Genomic DNA, 18622 nt, shown 5'->3' with positions numbered 1-18622 from the left:
TGCAGTTACCCAGTGACTAACTCTGCAAAGTTTAGGGACTCTAGGATTAATAGTTAAAGAATGGCAATAAATGTAAATTATGTCAATAGATAAATTGTGATAACCTTGAGTTGAAATCACCTAGTGACAAACAGTGGGCACCCTGGCATAAATAGTGTGAGAATGGCAGCATTTTACATTTAAACCAATAAAATTCAATGGATGAAATCTGATTGGCTGTTAGTGGCCCAACCCATTTTTCCTATTTTTGATCTGCAGTCCTCCAGTGACCAACTTTGCAAAGTTTGGGGACTAAGGGCCGTGGCAGACGGGGAGATTAGTTGCCCGCGACAAATCTCCCTTGTCACGCGTGTCTAATCTCCGATATGCATATGCAGCGCCGCGGAAGTTGCCTTGAGAGGAAACTTCCACGATTTCAGGAAATCGCAGCACTGCGTATGCCATCCCACCAGCGATTTACATTCAAGCCGGTGGGATGGCATATCGGGGAGATTAGTCGCTCGTGACAAGGGAGATTTGTCGCGGGTGACTAATCTCCCCGTCTGCCACGGCCCTAAGGCATAAAAATTGTGGAACTGACAGCATCTTACACTTCACCATTGAAAGTAAAAAGGTGACATACAGGGTAATTGATCTGATCTTTTGTTGTCTTGTGGGGCAATGTTCCTGAGTTTTAGGGTCACTGGAGCTAGAATAAAAAAAGAAATAGTCTTAATAGCAGGGGTCTTATTCATAAGGAATGAGTGTAAAAGAATACTCCAGTAAGAAAGATTAAAGGGTTACTCCACATCAGTAAATGTGACATTTTCTATGATTTGGTGATAAAATTGTTGTTCTATGCACCACACACTGAATTTGAAGTACCTTTTGTGACTCACATAAATCATGTCTTGAAAACGAATTAATGTATTTTTTTGGTGTTAACTCCATTTTGCTTGCGATGTTAACAACAAATTAAGAAGACACTGCTGAATTGGTGGAAACACTCGTTCTAACACTGGAGTTTAGACGTTAGCGTACTTGGCGTTAGACGATTTTTTTGGCATACGTGAATATTTTACTTCTCTTTCCTTGCATGAAAAGAAAACTTTTCCGTCACTATAATGGCGAACTACCTTTATATACGCCTTATTTCGTAACGGTTACATACACAAGCATTTTCTATTCTAAGGATCGTGAAAATAGGGCACATCGTGACATAAGTTTGCAGAACTGCTCGGTGCTTGACCCTGTGTCCGGGGTCACCAGTAGCGATGAAGGCACAGCAATGCGACGCCCCTCTAGATGGCACCGAGAAGACCCGCCAGTGCAATGCACCGCGCCCCCGGATCCAACCAATCGGCGCTTGTGGGAAGGAGCAAGCTTCGTGAATTGTGTGTTGGTTTGTGTATGGCTAGGCACTGCTGTGGGTTAACAATTTACTCGCCGCTGCGCCGGCTGGAAGTGCTAGTAAGACAATGTCGTCTTGGTTAAGCTCATGCAGGCGGCCAGTTGTGTTATGGAGGCCCGGGCTTTACAGATTCTATCGCACAGAGCGTGGGGTGTACGGGTACAGACCGAAGATAAGCGCAGGCAGCAGTGAGCTGCAGGAGAGCAGTGCAGAGAGCAAGCAAGCGGCCAGCCTGACAGGTTTGTAAGGGCCTTGCAATGCCACCTAAGGAAATGACAGCGGAGAAGCTCGTGTGAATGCAATAAACTCTGTGTCTCTTTAACTGCTGATCGTACCACAGATATGCATTTCCCTCTAGCATCTAGAATCAACAACGCAATACAGGTATACACTTTCCACCTGTGGTGTTTTCACATCTTCATAATGGAAATCTAAAACTGCACAGTGGATGGAAGTAACCCCTAGCTAAGGATTTCCATCTTGTGGCCTTAGAACTATGAAGGTGCCAGGGTTGATCTAGCTGACAAACTTGGTTAAAAATAGCTTAGTAGAACACTGGGCCTCAGCTGTGTGGTTGTCCAGTGAAAGTCAATGGCATAATAAGGTGTCCTGAGAAATAGGATCAATGGTAGCAATCCAGCTTTACATGCTGAATATCAAGCCCTTGTATGGTAAATAATTAGTAACAAATAAATTCATGCACTCATTAACCTAACCCAGATTTATTACGAGACTACATTTTTATTCCTATTTATTTCATATTACTTATTTTTCTCTTCAGGCCGTCTGCTATTCATCCCCAAGTAAAAGCCTAGGAACCAAAAAATTGTAGAGCAGCAGAACAAAAAATAAAATGATTTTAAAAAACAATGGAAAATAAAGACAAATTTATATTTGTCATACGGCCCTTACAGCCAGATCTTTGTACCAACATGTTCAGTGTGGCAATATAGAAATTGTTTTATCAAATTCTTGTTCTTTAGTTGAATGTTAATGCTAAACGTAAATAAAATTACACTTCACTCCAGTGTTATTACTGTTAAGTGTTTCTGTGGTACAGGCCAAAAGAGGACATTAGGATCAATATTATTATCATGTAGGTTTGTCCAAGTCATGACATTATGAGGGGCCAGGATTTGTAGCTGATTAATAAATTAAAGTTAGAGAAATCTCTGGATTTAATTAAAATTAACACACTTAAGGTAAATTTACCTTTTCGAAAAACCTGGCCATTGGCTGTTTCTTTCTAATAGTTACTGTATATTTTGTTATCTTATTTACAGTGGATCATGGCCTTGCTCGGCTCGTTACTGCTTACCGTGAACATGGTCACAAAGCAGCCAAGATTAACCCATTATTTACTGGCCAGGCAGTAATGGATATGGTACCAGAAATACAAGAGCTAACTGAAATACTTCATGGTCCATTTATCACTACTGGTAAGAAGGAAATACATCTACCGCAATTACTATTTACCTGAACACCCTGTCCAGATATTGTTATTCTGTTAGCATATTTTATAGCCATGGAACTTTAACACAAATATCTTGGAACATGTCTCCCATTTAATATAGGTTTTCCATTTGTTTGTAGGCTTTTTGAATCAGGCCAGGTTGGATTTTGTAGTGAATTGTTTATATTATTTCAAGGCTGGCCAAGTAGAGACATGTACGGCACATCCTGCCACTCAATGTTTTTATGGACTCGGCTTTTCCAATTGTTCCATGAATATTCTTCTTATCCAGTCATGAGAAAATACAGTACCACATTTTAACTTTTGTATGGAGTTCCCTGCTATACTGTTATCACACTTTAATAAATATCCCCCATTGTCTTTTCATTTTCTTAACCAGGATTGTTGAACATGGGAAAATCAGAAGCAACCATTGAAGAGGTGCTAGCATATCTGGATCATACATATTGTGGCCAGATTTCAGTTGAAACAAGCCAGTTGCAAAATTTCAAAGAGAGGGAATGGTTTTCTAGAAGATTTGAAGAGTTGAAACAAGAAAGTTTTTCAACAGAAGAGAGGAAACATTTGGCAAGACTGATGTTAGAATGCCAGGTAAACCAAGACACTAATTATACAATCTAGCAATTGCTGTCGTATGTCTGATAAAAAATAAGAATGAATAGTAAATAATAAAAATACACAGCTATAGATGTTGGTTGCACCTTATGTAAATAAGACTATATAATATATAATAAGACTATATAATATACAATAGAAATGCACAGCAAGAGAGCCCTGGTTGAACAGGAGTGCACTGAGAGAATCCTTGGTGGCTGTTTTTTCCTTGGTAACTGGGCAGCTAAAGAACTCTTGGGGTACTGGAAATGCCACAGTGAAAAAGGAAAAGAACTCTGTTTTATGCTTCAATATTCCTGCATTTGAAAGTTCCTTTTAAATATACTTATTATTAAAGTGGTTTATATAATCCACAATGGTGTTCGCTTTTCTTATGTTCTTTAACATATAGTGAATAATGTCCCCCCCACCTTACTGTAAAATATAAGGATGTTATAAGTCATAGGAGCACCATGGCCCTATAAAAGCACAGAAGGAAGTGCATTGTTTATTATAATACTAATTTCAGTGAGACGTGACAGAAATTACATCACTAAGCACTGTTTATAAGGCTGTCATTTACAGGATAGTCATGGCTCTTGTGTGATAGATGTATAAATGTATATAAAATATACATTTGTTTTAACTAATGTTTAAATTTTCTCCTATACTGTGAAAAATACTATGACAAGCAATAAGAATAAACTGCACACTGATTATCAGACCTTACCAGGCAAAACAAATCTAATTCTAACTTTATGTACAGTGTATTTAGTTTTTATTAACATTTATATATTTATTACAGGAATTTGACCACTTTCTGGCCACAAAGTTTTCAACAGTAAAAAGGTATGGAGGAGAGGGGGCTGAGAGCATGATGGGATTCTTCCATGAGATGCTTAAAATGTGTGCATTTGCTGGTGTAACAGATATAATTATAGGAATGCCGCACAGAGGGAGGCTAAACCTTCTTACAGGACTTCTCCAGTTTCCACCAGAGGTAATGCTTAATTCTGGCTTTGTATGTATTAAGCACTTATAACACATATATAAATTGCATCAAGGCAGTTACACATAATCAATCAGATCTTTTTGAACATTATTTGACATACAAGTAATGCATCACAGAAAGAAACAATATTATGAGATTATAGTCTTCCATGCAGACTTGGAGGAATTTATAGTTAAAATTATATGGCCACTTTACATATATAGTGACTTCCAAAAAGTATTTAGAGTCTTGCCTAGTTCTCTAATTTTACTAAGCCCCCCGCCCCCAACAAAAAAAATCAGTTTAAATATGACAGTTTGTTGAGCCACTGTTCCTTAAGGTGGCCATACATGCACCGATATTATCGTACGAAACCTCGTTTCGTACGATAATCGGTGCGTGTATGGTATGTCAGCGAGTCGACCGATATCGCAGGAAGCTGCTGATATCGGCCGACTCGCCAATCGGACCAGTTGGAAAATTTTGATCGGGCGCCATAGAAGGCGCCTGACCAAAATTCTCCCTTCAGAGCTGAATTGGCAGAAGGAGGTAGAAATCCTATTGTTTCTACCTCCTTACCTGCCGATTCAGCCCTGAATGGTGTGTGGCGGATCCTACGATGTTTCGTGCGACCGATGGTCGTACGAAACATCGTCAGATCGCCATGTGTATGGCCAGCTTAACATCTGCTTTTGCACATGTCTAGATCTGGACAGGCATATTTTGACAGGTGCAGTATTGTGCTATATATTTGCTAGTACAAAGTAACCTGCATTGCATGGAATTCTGGTGGGGATTTTTGCAGTTTGCTTCTGTTGGTAAATGAGCCCCAAACTGTTAAATTGTCTGATACCCTGCTATAGATTTTTACTTCTAACTTCTAGGTAATGAATAAATAGTGTTTAATTTAAATTTGCAAGAAATAATTTAAATGCTTACATTGCATTGCAGCTGATGTTTCGTAAAATGCGTGGCCTAAGTGAGTTCCCCGAAAACTCCCCTGCAATAGGTGATGTACTTTCCCACTTAACTTCTTCTGTGGATCTGGATTTTGGTTCCCACCGACCTCTGCATGTGACTATGCTACCCAATCCATCACACTTGGAAGCAATAAACCCAGTAGCTGTTGGCAAAACTCGAGCAAGGCAGCAATCCGTGTCAGATGGTGATTACTCTACAGAGAATTCTGCGCTGCCTGGTGACAAGGTTGTATGCCTACAGGTAATTATATTTACCAGATTTATTTTGTGTCAAATTTCTGCTGTGCTGTGTAGACTGGAGCTATGTAAGCACTTTGTTTTAGGCTTTCACACATATGTGTGTTTGCAAACATAAGGACTGTTAAACTTTAATTAAACTTTAATTAAATAGTAATCTCTATTTTCCTGTTGAAATATTATACTATTGTAAATTATACATTATATACCACAGTTATACATTGTTATACCGAGAGAAGTGACCTCTATCAGTTGTTCTGTGTTGTAGAACAAAAAAATCTATCATACTTTTTTTTTTTGAAGAGAAATATTTTATCTTTGTGGAAGAGCTAAAGGGTATTTTCGTAAGCATGAAGAATAGAAGGTTAATGCACAATTTTTTTTTTCTTTTTTATTGTATGCCATAATGATCCATTTTCTATTGGTAATGTTTATGTTTATAATTCAGGTACACGGTGATGCTTCAGTCTCTGGCCAAGGAATTGTTACAGAAACTTTTACACTATCAAATCTTCCTCATTATCGGATAGGAGGCAGCATTCATCTGATTGTTAATAACCAGTTAGGTTACACAACCCCTGCTGAACGTGGGAGGTCCTCCTTGTACAGCAGCGATGTTGGTAAGTTATTTTTACTTAAGAAACGGACATTTATATTTCGGCAATAAAACAAAGTTTGAAACTGATTAAATGGAAATAATTTTTTTTTTTTTTTTTTTTAAATCCTTTTTGCTAATTTCAGACATTTTTTTGCTGAAAGGGATATGGCCTTTCTTCCGCTAACAGTAATAGCATTCACCTGCCACTGTTAATAACTGCAAATTGGTCCCAAAAATTCTAAAGTGCGCAATTTAGTGTAAAAATCTTCCTTTCCAAGGACAAAAAGGTTAATGATTTTTGTTTACCTCTTTCTCATGACTTGGTTTCAATGTTAAAATGTAGTTTAAAGGACATGCTGTTGAAAGAAGCATTTGCTCAACTCCTGGTTATAATTTTTTTAAACAATGTTGCCAAAGCCAGTCTCCTCCTGCAAAATAGGTCTGTCAATCAGATTTGTACTCTTAACCTTCTTATTTTTACCTATTCTGCTAGGCAAAATTGTCGGATGTGCTGTTATACATGTTAATGGAGATGACCCTGAAGAAGTTTTGAGAGCCACACGATTAGCAGTTGAATATCAAAGGTGTTTTCGCAAGGACATTATTGTAGATTTACTCTGCTACAGACAATGGGGGCATAATGAACTTGATGAACCATTTTTCACAAATCCTAGCATGTACAAAATTATAAGGTGAGTACAAAACTTGTCATGTTCTTATGCTGAATCTATTTTTTAGACATTACATATACACACACATGGACTATATATATATATTAGTCTTGTAAAGAATCGGCACTCACCAGTATCGGGGCAACGGCTGGGTGCTGACAAAAATAATGCATCAAACTCAACAGTAGAATCGAAACGCGTAGATGGTATGCTGAAATAAATCACTGACTTGATTCACGCTATAGCTGTGAGTGCTTTCTACTGTTGAGTTTGATGGTTTTTTATATATATATATATATATATATATATATACACACTGTGTATATATATATATATACTGTATATATATATATAGTCCCACACTGTAGCCACATTATTATATGTAGTAACTGAATGAATGTTATCTGCCTGTCACTCAGAACACATGGGACATTGGCAACATGGAATGACTTTTATTAATCTGCTTGTATTTTGTCAGATCTAGAAAAAGTATACCTGACATTTACTCTGAACGATTGGTAGCAGAAGGGCTAATGACAGAGGAAGAAGCATCTGAGATAAGGACTAGTTATTACTCCAAATTAAATGACCACCTTTCCAGTATGACATTATACAGTCCACCATCCACAAACCTGCAGGCTCACTGGAGGGAGATGGTTGAACCATCTGCTCGAATCACAACATGGGATACAGGTGTACCTGCAGATCTCCTCAAGTTTATTGGAGCCAAATCTGTAGAAGTTCCTGAGGAATTCCAAATGCACAGCCATCTTCTCAAAATGCATGCACAGGTGATGTCTCATAATTAAATATTTAATAATTAGTAATAATTGTATGGAAGCAAGTACTTTTCAGAACATTGTTGCCTAATGTTGTTGTTATTAATATGGCACCATTGTCTCCTGCAGTGAGAGGGGTACAAATACAAGACATAACAGTTTACATTTACATACAAACATTTAACCAGATGCATTGTTACAATTGCCTATTGCCAGAAGACAGTAGGGCAAGGGTTCCTGCTTGCAAGTGGTTACAATATAAGAGGGACAGAAAGTAAGACTGAAGGTGATCGTAACCAGTATGGTTGCAGAGTTTTTGTTGTTTAGGATGGTAATGGTATGTGCGAAGCAGGGGACAGTGGATTGCCTGATCCTGGGTATCTATTATAAATCATACTAATCGTTTAACAGGCGGGGCAATAAGAAAAGGTGAACAAAATTCACAAGTTCCTTTTCACTGATATACCCTCGGTATTCCAGCAGCACTTACAGCCATAGCAGTCACCCAAAAACTGCTTGCATAATGAAAGAAAATGTAAGCATCTTTACAATTAATGTTTTAAAGTTATTTATAAATTCAGTTACAATTGAGAGCAGTATTTGTTTATGCCTTTCTCTTCTCTGGGTCTGACTAAAAACAATGTAACTATTCCATAGGAATCAAGCTACCCATGACTCAAAATAAAGCTAATCATTATTGTAGGAAGGATTGCAAAGTTATGAAAGATAGTTTAATAATTTATTACCAATAACACTGCAAGAAAAACAAAAAGCCCTACTCTTTTCCACCCATAAAGAGTCTTCCCCAGAGGCCTCTGTGTTTTGTTTTGTTTTTTTAAGATGAAGAATCTAGTTACTACTTTTATCTAGATACTACTTTTAATAGCCATTACATTAACAAGTAACCCTTTAAATTATTTTTTTCATGTATTTTGGAAAGTTGTTTAAAATTACAATTTTTTCACTGTGAAAAAAAACTGTTTTTGAGTGGAACTATCACTCTGTAGACCCCCCCCCCCCCCACCTCTCCCTTATTGCATAGTTTTTAAGTTTAATCACTGTCCCTATCACTAACCCCAGCTAAAACAGCAGAGTAGCGCTGCTGCGTACCTGGCCAACATCTGCTTTGCAACTGAACGGTCTTCGGGTCTCACCGCCGACACGAACCCTGCTTGCACAGCGGATTTCCTGCTACCATCAACTGTGCATGCGCAAGCAGAGTTCGTATTGGCGGAGAGACCCAAAGTGTGTTCAGTTGCTAAGAAGATTTTGGCCAGGTACGCTGCTGTGCTACTCTGCTATTTTAGCTAGGGGTTAGTGATAGGGACAGTGTTTAAACTTAAGAACTATGCCATAAGGAAGCGGTGAGGGGGGTCAAGGCAATGATAGTTAAGGTGGCTTTTAGCACCCGGGGGTATAGTTCTCCTTTAAACACAACTGATCTCACAATGGATGTATTTCTTAAATTCTATTCTATAAATTCAGTCTAGAATACAAAAGCTGCAAGAAGCAATAAAGCTAGATTGGGCCACGGCTGAAGCTTTGGCATTTGGGTCACTGCTTTGTCAAGGTAAGTATGAATGTAGAACTTGGTAGTAAACAAGACAGGCAATAATAGGCATTGCTGTTCAACAGTTAGAAGGCCATTAGTTGGGCAATGTTAAAATAATGTTTTTGCATCTTTCTGCCTCATACAAGTCCCTTGAAGGTTACATAAAAATGAAAAAGTTAAAGGAACAGTAACACCAAAAAAATGAAAATGTATCAAAGTAATTAAAATATAATGTACTGTTGCCCTGCATTGGTGACACTGGTGTGTTTTCCTTAGGAACCCTACTTTAGTTTTTATAAACATGCTGCTATGTATCCATGGGGGGCAGCCATTCGAGCTGAAATAAAGGTGAAAAGGCACAGGTTACATAGTAGATAACAGATAAATCACTATTGTATTGTACAGCATTTCTCTGTTATCTGCTAAGTAACCTGAACCTTTTCTCCTTTTTACAGCTTGAATGGCTGCCCCTATGGCTACACAACAAGGGGCCCGATTCACTAAAGTCCGAAATAAGGAGTGCTATTTATAGCATGCGTTAAAAATCTTATCACTTCTTATTTTTCGCTCGATTCACTAAAAGGACACTTGTCATAATTAAGAAGCGATGTTCTTGGCGTTATTTATCTTACGATGACATATTTTAATGAAAAAAACGATGCGATAAGCGTTATAGGGGCCGATTCACTAAAGGTCAATAACGCTTATCGCATAGTTTTTTTCATTAAAATATGTCATCATAAGATAAATAACGCCAAGAACATCGCTTCTTAATTATGACAAGTGTCCTTTTAGTGAATCGAGCGAAAAATAAGAAGTGATAAGATTTTTAACGCATGCTATAAATAGCACTCCTTATTTCGGACTTTAGTGAATCGGGCCCAAGGTATTTTATAAACTTGAGTTTCTAAAGCAAACACACAGCTTTTACTAATGCAGGGCAATAGTACATTATATTTTAAGTACAGTAATACATTTTATTTTTTTGGTGTTACTGTTCCTTTTAAGACCAGGGGGTGGTCCCCTGGGTTCAACTTTCCCTGTATCTCCTACAATATTTCCCCAAAATACATGCTGCCTAGTTGGTTTCAGTGTTATCACTTTATTTCCAACAAGTATACATTGTCCATCCTTTCTTTTTTTAAGGCTTTAATATTCGACTAAGTGGTCAGGATGTGGGACGAGGAACCTTCAGTCAGAGACATGCAATGATGGTTTGTCAGGAAACAAGTGACACATACATTCCTCTGAACCATATGACTTCTGATCAAAAGGGCTTTTTGGAGGTATAAAAAATATCTATGTGGTGTTTTTGTATATGTTCCTCTTTATAGGTCTCTGGTAAGGGCTCACCTTGAGTATGCATCGTAGTTTTGGGCTCCAGTCTTTACAAAGGATATTAATGAGCTAGAAAGAGTACAACAACCCTGGTAAAAGGGATGGAAGAATTAAGCTATAAGGAAAGACTGTCAAGGGTGGGGATGTTTTCTCTGGGGAAAAGGCGCTTGGAAGAAGGTATCGGATCCCTTATGCGGAAACCCATTATCCAGAAAGTTCCGAATTACAGAAAGGTCATCTCCTATAGACTCCATTGTAATCAAATAATTCACATTTTTAAAAATCGTTTCCTTTTTCTCTGTAATAATAAAACTGTACCTTATTACCTTAAACTTGATCCCAACTAAGATATAATTAATTTGGAGGCAAAACAATCCTATTGGGTTTAATTACTGTTTAAATATTTTTTTTAGTAGACTTAAGGTAGGAGGTCCAAATTACAGAAAGACCCCTTATCTGGAAAACCCCAGGCCCGAGTATTCTGGATATTGCGCCCATACCTGTACAAGTTTATTAGATGACATTCTTGACAGATAGTGGGAGATATTTTTCCCACAGAAAACATAAAAGAACAAGAAGCCACTCATTTAGATTTGAGGAACTGAACTTTTATCTGAAGCAGCAAAAGTAGTTCTTCATAGTGAGGGCAGTGAATTTGTGGAATGCCCTGTCGGGTGAGTTGTTGTGATGGCAGATTCTGTTATTGCCTTTAGAGGGCTTGGATGATTTCTTGAGCAAGCAAAATTCCCAAGGCTAAAGCGATCTTAGGATCTAGAGTTAGTTGGTATTCATACACCAACTAAATGAGTGACTTCTTGTTCTTTGATGTTTTCTGTGGTAAAAATATCCCACATGTTCCCACATATACTCCAGTCTTAACAGGAGTATAGATGCTAAGTACTTGAGGTTTAACGTGTTCTTTTATATTTCAGGTGAGCAACAGTGCATTGTCCGAAGAAGCAGTGCTTGGATTTGAATATGGAATGAGCATTGAAAGCCCCAAATTACTTCCAATTTGGGAGGCACAGTTTGGTGATTTCTTCAATGGTGCACAAATCATATTTGACACTTTTATTTCTGGAGGTATAAAGTTATGGAATATTTACTGCCATTTCAAAGCAAAGGCGGGCACATTTAATTTATATACATATAATTCATACCAATAGGTGAAGCTAAATGGCTTTTACAGAGTGGTATTGTGATACTCCTTCCCCATGGCTACGATGGTGCTGGCCCAGAACACTCCTCATGCAGAATTGAACGTTTTTTACAGGTTTGTTCAAGATTTTACTTTTGACTTTAAAGGAACAGTAACACCAAAAAATGAAAGTCTTTTAAAGTAATTAAAATATAATGTACAATTGCCCTGTGCTGGTAAAACTGGTAAGTTTGCAACAGAAACACTACTATAGTTTGTATAAATGAGCTGCTATGTGAACACGAGGGCAGCCATTGAAGCTGGGAAAAAAGGAGAAAAGGCACAGGTTACATAGCATAGCTTTGTAGAATATAATGGGGTTTTATCTGTTATCTGCTATGTAACCTGTGCCTTTTCTCCTGTAAATGGCTGCCCCCATGGCTACACAGCAGGGTATTTATATAAACTATAGTAGTCTTTCTAAGGAAAACACACCAGTTGTACCAGTACAGGGCAGCATTATATTATATAGTAATTACTTTCATACATTTTCCTTTTTTGGTGTTACTGTCCCTTTAAAAGTAATTATAAATATAGGTTACACTTGTTTCACTTTTATTAGCAAACTTTCTTCTGTATGTAAATGCTGTCATTATGTTTATTTTTGAGACCATTTTCCCAAGTGATATGAGGTATAAGTGCCTCTTCTTGACCCTGTTATTTATCCTTTAAACATATTTGCCCAGTGCTTTTACATTGCCTATCTGATCCCCCATGTTCCTATATGAGGGGGCTGCCATATTTGTACAGCAGCAGTCCGTTAGCATTAGAAGCTTTAACTGAAGTTGCTACAATTTTAATGTTTAAGTCCCTCCTCCCTTGCTAAGATGTTAAATGATGCTGAAAGAGAAGAACTGTTTGCAGCTGGATTTCAGCATATAAAAATGGTATTTATTCATACTTTTTGAATGAGCAGATTACAGTGATAGGAATATTAGGGATTTCTGTGTTGTGTGGGGCTTCTTAACAAATTTTGGTTCAGAAGCCGAAGTTCCCCTTTAATAAGTATATGTTACACTGTGATGTTCAGAGTTGCAGGTTTATATTCAATTAGTGTGAAAGTATATTACAGTATCTGGCAATGCACTTGCATCACATAATATTATTTCCCTCAGCTTACATACATGATCTAGCTTCTTTCCCTTTATTTGATACAGATGTGTGACAGTTCAGAGGAAGGCGTTGATGGAGATACAGCTAATATGTTTATAGTGAATCCAACTACTCCTGCACAATATTTTCATCTGCTGCGAAGACAGATGGTTCGGAATTTCAGGAAACCTCTCATTGTTGCCTCTCCGAAAATGCTTTTAAGATATCCGGTAAATTAATGTGTGTATCGGTATGGAACTTTCAAGTTTGATGCATTTGCATACATAAAATGTTGGTAGGAGGGATAGCTAAATAACATTACTTAGGAGACACATTAGAGGAGCAGCAAGAATTTAGATTTTTACATACCTTTTTTTGATTTTTGAGTTCTCAGATTTATACAAATATAACAATTAGTAGCACTAACCATTCCAAATATTTTACAGTAATATGACCTTCCTTAAATTGGAATATGATGCTTTATACTTTAAGGCGTAAAGCTACTAACATTAAAAAAAACAATATGGACTTATGCTAGCTTTATTAACTTTAAGTTAAGATTTTTAAACAGGACTCTATGCAGGCCTGGATTTGTGGCAAGGCACAAAGGCCCAGGCCATGGGCGGCACAAACTTAGGGGCTGCCCCGCCGCAGTAAAATTTTGAAAATTTGCTCCCATATGGAGCAACGGGGACCTCCCACAACTGCTCTTTATGGGAGTTTGAAAGTATGCGCAGCCACACTTGCGCGCTGGGTGGGGGAAGTTGTGTTGGCGCATGCATGCTCGCGGGGGGGGGGGAGGGGTGGCTGCAGAATGGGGGCGGCGTTGGGGAGCCCAAAGTTGAAATCCGGCACTGACTCTATGGGAAATGGCATTGCTGAATTTTTATATTGTATTAATGTTATACTTAATGCCAGTTTTACCTTTTTCAAAGTTTCTATTTTTATTCCAGAGTGGTATTTGATTTGCATCATTACAGTAATAGTCACATTTGGCTAAATGCTTGTTGTTTGAGGATAATGAGCATAAACTTTACATATATTATTGATCAATGGAGCTTTTTGCTTTTATATACAGATGCTCATATATGAACATTTTTGTTTCATGTAATTAACAGATCTGCATATAACACTAATAATTATGACCTGCATACTCTACTAATAAACTACTACTAATATTCTATGTCAGGTTATTGTTGTCTCTTTTCATTGACACAATAAAAAGCACCCTTCCTATGTGTTTTATATATTTCTTAGAAAGCAGTTTCCACCCTGCTGCAAACTGTTTTTTTAAAAATCTTTTTCTCCTAGGCTGCTGTTTCAAGTCTTGAGGATATGGCACCAGGAAAAACATTTAGACCTGTTATTGGAGATTCATCTGCAGATCCCAAAAGGTACTATTAATTAGCATGTAAGCGGTACCAGCATTAGACACTGAAAAAAGACATTACACATATTTATACACACTCAATCGAAAACAAAATGTACATAAATACATAAAGAATAATAAGACATACAGGAATTCATGAGTAATATATTGCCATTCCTTCTCATTTGATGATAGCCTGAAGCAGTTATGTCAATAGATTAATAATGAATACCTGTATGTCTTATTATTATGCTTTATTTATATAGTGTTACATATTCTACACCACAAAATCTACACACACACACATATATACATATATATATGTCCTGATGACGATCCGGCATGGATCGAAACGCGTAGACATTTGGGTCTAAATAAACTTTTTTGTCTTTTATTTTTACTTGGAGTGCTTTCTGCGAGACTTTATTTTATGGTTAGCACCCGGACATTGGTGTTTTTGGTTGGTGCGTGCCGATACTTTGAACTTTATATATATATATATATATATTACAGAGATTATACATCACATTTACACAACATTTTGTAATTTACAATAATTGTTTCTAAAATATTTACAAAACTGGTCCTGTCCAGGGTTCTTTGTAGCAAGCACCACGGAGCAATCCTGTTTTTCCCGCTTTTTCTTTCCTCAAAATCCCAGGGCTGACACACATGCAGTAATTGTGAGTGAAAAGGGTGGCTTTTTTGTTATGGATTTGCACTCTACTGCGCTTGCTCACCCAAGCAAAGTAAGAAGAAGCAGGAAGAGGATCACTCCATGGTGCTCAGTGGCACTTTTCTCAGCTCTTGATCCCAGTGATATCATAGGCAGAGTAACTGATCCTAAACAATTTGTTAGAAAGCACCAATATGGACAAGACACACCTTTCAAACTAACTTTATAATACTACATATCTGCCTTAATTTACAAGAATAAAATTTCAATTTCTTTGCAACTAGTATATTCCTGATAGCCTTATTACATAAACATTTTGAGTGCTGCTACATTGTAGGTACATTTACACTTGATAAAGCGGTCATCCCCAAAACATGTGGTGGTTGAAACAGGGCTGGATTTAAAGTTTTGCCGCCGATATGCCCCCCTGCCACTCACACCCCTTCGCTGTTTGCACCTTTTTCCCCCAGCCACCCTCACCCCCTCTCACCCATCTGTTGTTGCTTGTAACTTCCTCCCACTAACTCTGCTCTAGCACAATCACTTACACTGGGGACTGGGAGGGAACTTGAAATGCCTGTCAAATCTCGTGTCCAGTCTCCACTGTAGATGTGGCCAGTGGGTGGCATGCCGCCTTGGCCCAGGCCTTTGTTGCCTTCCCACAAATCTGGCCCTGGGTTGAAAAGCCTTATTGTTCATACTGAGTTTTCTTCAAGCTGGTCACTATCACCCAGGTGGTAGGACTAAAGGACCACAACCCAAGGCTTCCATACTTGCCTTAAGTAAGGCACAAGTTATTTTCCACTACATTGTAGCCACATTCAAAACTTCAATTTAGCATTTGCTTTGAAATTTAGTGAACCACTCTTGTTCTTTTTTTTTAACTTACCAGCACAATAAAAGCGAGAAAAGGTGATACATTTTTTTTCCTATTACACTATTTAATTGCTGCAAGCTTTCAGAACTTCTGCTTGAAACAGTAAGGTATGCGGTGGTTATCTTATTAGTTAATAATGGTAAGAAAGGCATCAGATTAGGTAATTTTTTTCTCATTTTCTGACTAAGACTTCTAAGACTTGTTTTGGTAGTTCATATATGATAGTTATTTTTTTTGCTCTGCAGTGTAAGCAAAGTCATACTTTGCTCTGGCAAACATTATTATGCACTGCACAAACAAAGAGAAGCACTAGGAGAGCAAGGACGCAGCTTTGCTATCATCAGAGTGGAAGAGCTCTGCCCGTTTCCTTTAGAAGCTCTGCAACAAGAAATCCACAAATATCCAAAGGCCAAAGGTATGTTTGTTCTCATATACATTTCTATTAATTTTTAGCTAATTTGATGAACATTCTGATTACACAACTTGTGGAATGACTTGAAGCTACTGCTAGTTAATTATTTGGGAAAATTGCAATTTCATTTGTTTCATTTTTCACATATCTCACTTTAAACGGTTATTTTTTTATATATTTAAAATCAATTATTAGTGTGATCAGTATATCTCGTGGGGGCAGCTGCTATAGTTATGGAGCTTATTTCTACTAAAGCAAGAAGTATGACAATTCACACAATATCTATATATGTAGAAGTTTTAGAGTTTATACATTTTTAGCCAAACAATTTGTTCACGTACAAGTCCCAGAGTGTTGTGAATACAGCAGTGCTAGGCCATCAACAAAACTATATGTATATGCTGTTTATTTGAATGGCCTTTGTTGAGACATTACAAAAAAATAGTATAAATGTTGAGACAAAATATACTGTACATAGGTATGAAAAAGTAAGGATGGAAGAGTTTGTGTATGTATTACTGTATATACCCTTTCTAGAATCACTTAGTTTAGTTTCAGTTAACCCCTACCAGTTACTGAGTGAGTGACTGGCGGGTAGGAGTTGCCAATGGTGGTACCTGAGGAGTGGTGGTGTATGTAAGTGACTGGTGGTGGGGGGGGGGTGGCATAGCTGGTTGCTGGGCCTTCGGCGCTAACAAAACTAAACTCTGCATTATACAGCTGCAATCCTTCATGTCTATATAGATTGTGTCTAAAGTTGCATGTGGCATTGGTAAATTTTCCAAAAATATTACATAAAAAATCTTTCACTTACCATTAATTTTGCCATTAGTACCAATATGTACCAAGACAACTAAGCCACGCCCAGCCCCACCCCACTCAATTATTTGTATAGTTGATCAACCACATGCCAAACCCTGGCACCAGGAAGACAACAAACTGTTCAGTTGTAGCGCTATTGAATGGCAGATTACCCTATCCACTTGAAATTTATAATAACTGAATCTCCTATAACCACAATCTGTCTAGGCCTAGCCCTGCTTTCCTCCCCACCACTACTAGAGAGGCTGGACTCCTGGGTTTTAGAAAGATCAGTCCCATCTAGAACTGCCAGTGCTGTGTTCATGCTCCCACCAAACTTGTTATTTAGCACCCGAGAAAGCAAAACCTTGGACAAAATTAAACTTCAGCAATTAGAACTAAAGCTTAAAAAATGGGTAGTCTGCATGTTATAGACTGCATAAACTGCAGTAGAATACAGTATTTGTACACTCCTCTGTATAATTTTCCCTTGCATTTGCAGCCAACACTTCATTCATTAACACTTGATTTCATTCACTTAATTCTTCATTTTCTTGTCTTGCAAAGATTTTATTTGGAGCCAAGAAGAGCCACAGAACATGGGTGCCTGGTCATTTGTTGCACCCAGGTTTGAAAAACAACTTGCTTGTAAGGTACGATTATATGTTTATTTTGAATAAAATAATTTCTGTATGTAAAAGATACATGCACAAAGATGTGCATGGTTACAGGCACAATTCACCATTTAAAGGCTGCATCGTTATTGAGTCATTTTGGTTACTAAATTATTTGCCAGAAAGACAGCCCTGGGATTTAAAGTGATACTAAGGGCTGAAGTTTATGCGTGCAAGTTGCATCACACCTAAATTCAGTAATTTTGTGTAGTGCACTGGGTACAGACATCATGGGGAAGAATCAGTTCAGATGCATTACTTATTTGTTAATTAGAAACCAAAATGGTATACAGCAATAATATATTGAGCTTTAGTGGTTGTAGTTTATTTTAATAAATTATAGATATGTAACTGATATATTTTAAATACATTTCAAGAATTCTTACTTCTGAAATGCTTATTGTTTAGCAATGTTACTATCATTATTTTTGCAGATGCGTCTTGTAAGTAGACCTGCTCTTCCTGCACCAGCTGTAGGTATTGGCATCTTGCATCAACAGCAACAAGAAGAAATCCTTGTGAAAACACTGTCATAACTGGAATAATAGTGATTTTTCTTTTTTTTACGGTTTGGCCTGTGATGAATGTTTTACAGTTTTATGCTGTTTTTAACTATTGACTTATTTACCAGATGAAAAAAAGAAGTTGTTTGTACTTTAAAATCCTGCCATCGTTCCTCTCATGATAGGGATCAAAGCACTACAGAAAAGCTGATAACCGCTAGCAATGTATATATGCAATATTTTCTCATAGCTTGTCCAGAGGAAATGTTTTCTGTAAGCTACACAAGTGGAATTGTTACTTAATATATTTCCTAAATTATGAACAATGCTGTGATCAGTTATTTGACACCATTTATGTCTTTGGCAACAAAAAGCCATTAAAAATCATTCAGTAGATTAACTGCCTGCTTTTGGGA

At 37.5% G+C, this 18622-nt stretch overlaps 1 protein-coding gene across 2 annotated transcripts; it reads left to right on the top strand.

Annotated features, from left to right (window-relative positions):
• The first annotated feature begins 1061 nt into the window (after positions 1–1061).
• On the top strand, positions 1062–18622 carry dhtkd1 (dehydrogenase E1 and transketolase domain containing 1). Of its 2 annotated transcripts, none has more exons than XM_031899044.1 (17): positions 1062–1373; positions 2674–2829; positions 3244–3455; positions 4264–4458; positions 5401–5670; positions 6115–6286; positions 6758–6956; positions 7414–7726; positions 9200–9284; positions 10413–10552; positions 11537–11687; positions 11771–11877; positions 12960–13124; positions 14206–14288; positions 16062–16231; positions 17597–17682; positions 18138–18622. In XM_031899044.1, exons 1-17 carry the CDS (start codon positions 1076–1078, stop codon positions 18237–18239), a joined length of 2904 nt encoding a protein of 967 aa, XP_031754904.1. In that variant the 5' UTR covers positions 1062–1075; the 3' UTR covers positions 18240–18622. The 2 variants fall into 2 exon arrangements, with proteins under 2 accessions (XP_031754904.1, XP_031754905.1); XM_031899045.1 differs by lacking the exon at positions 1062–1373 and adding an exon at positions 1380–1629.

This window comes from Xenopus tropicalis, chromosome 3 (genome assembly GCF_000004195.4).
Source record: "Xenopus tropicalis strain Nigerian chromosome 3, UCB_Xtro_10.0, whole genome shotgun sequence".
Lineage (NCBI taxonomy): Eukaryota > Metazoa > Chordata > Amphibia > Anura > Pipidae > Xenopus > Xenopus tropicalis.
The sequence above is the reverse complement of the archived record's forward strand: the minus strand, read 5'-3'. Positions and strand labels throughout refer to the sequence as shown.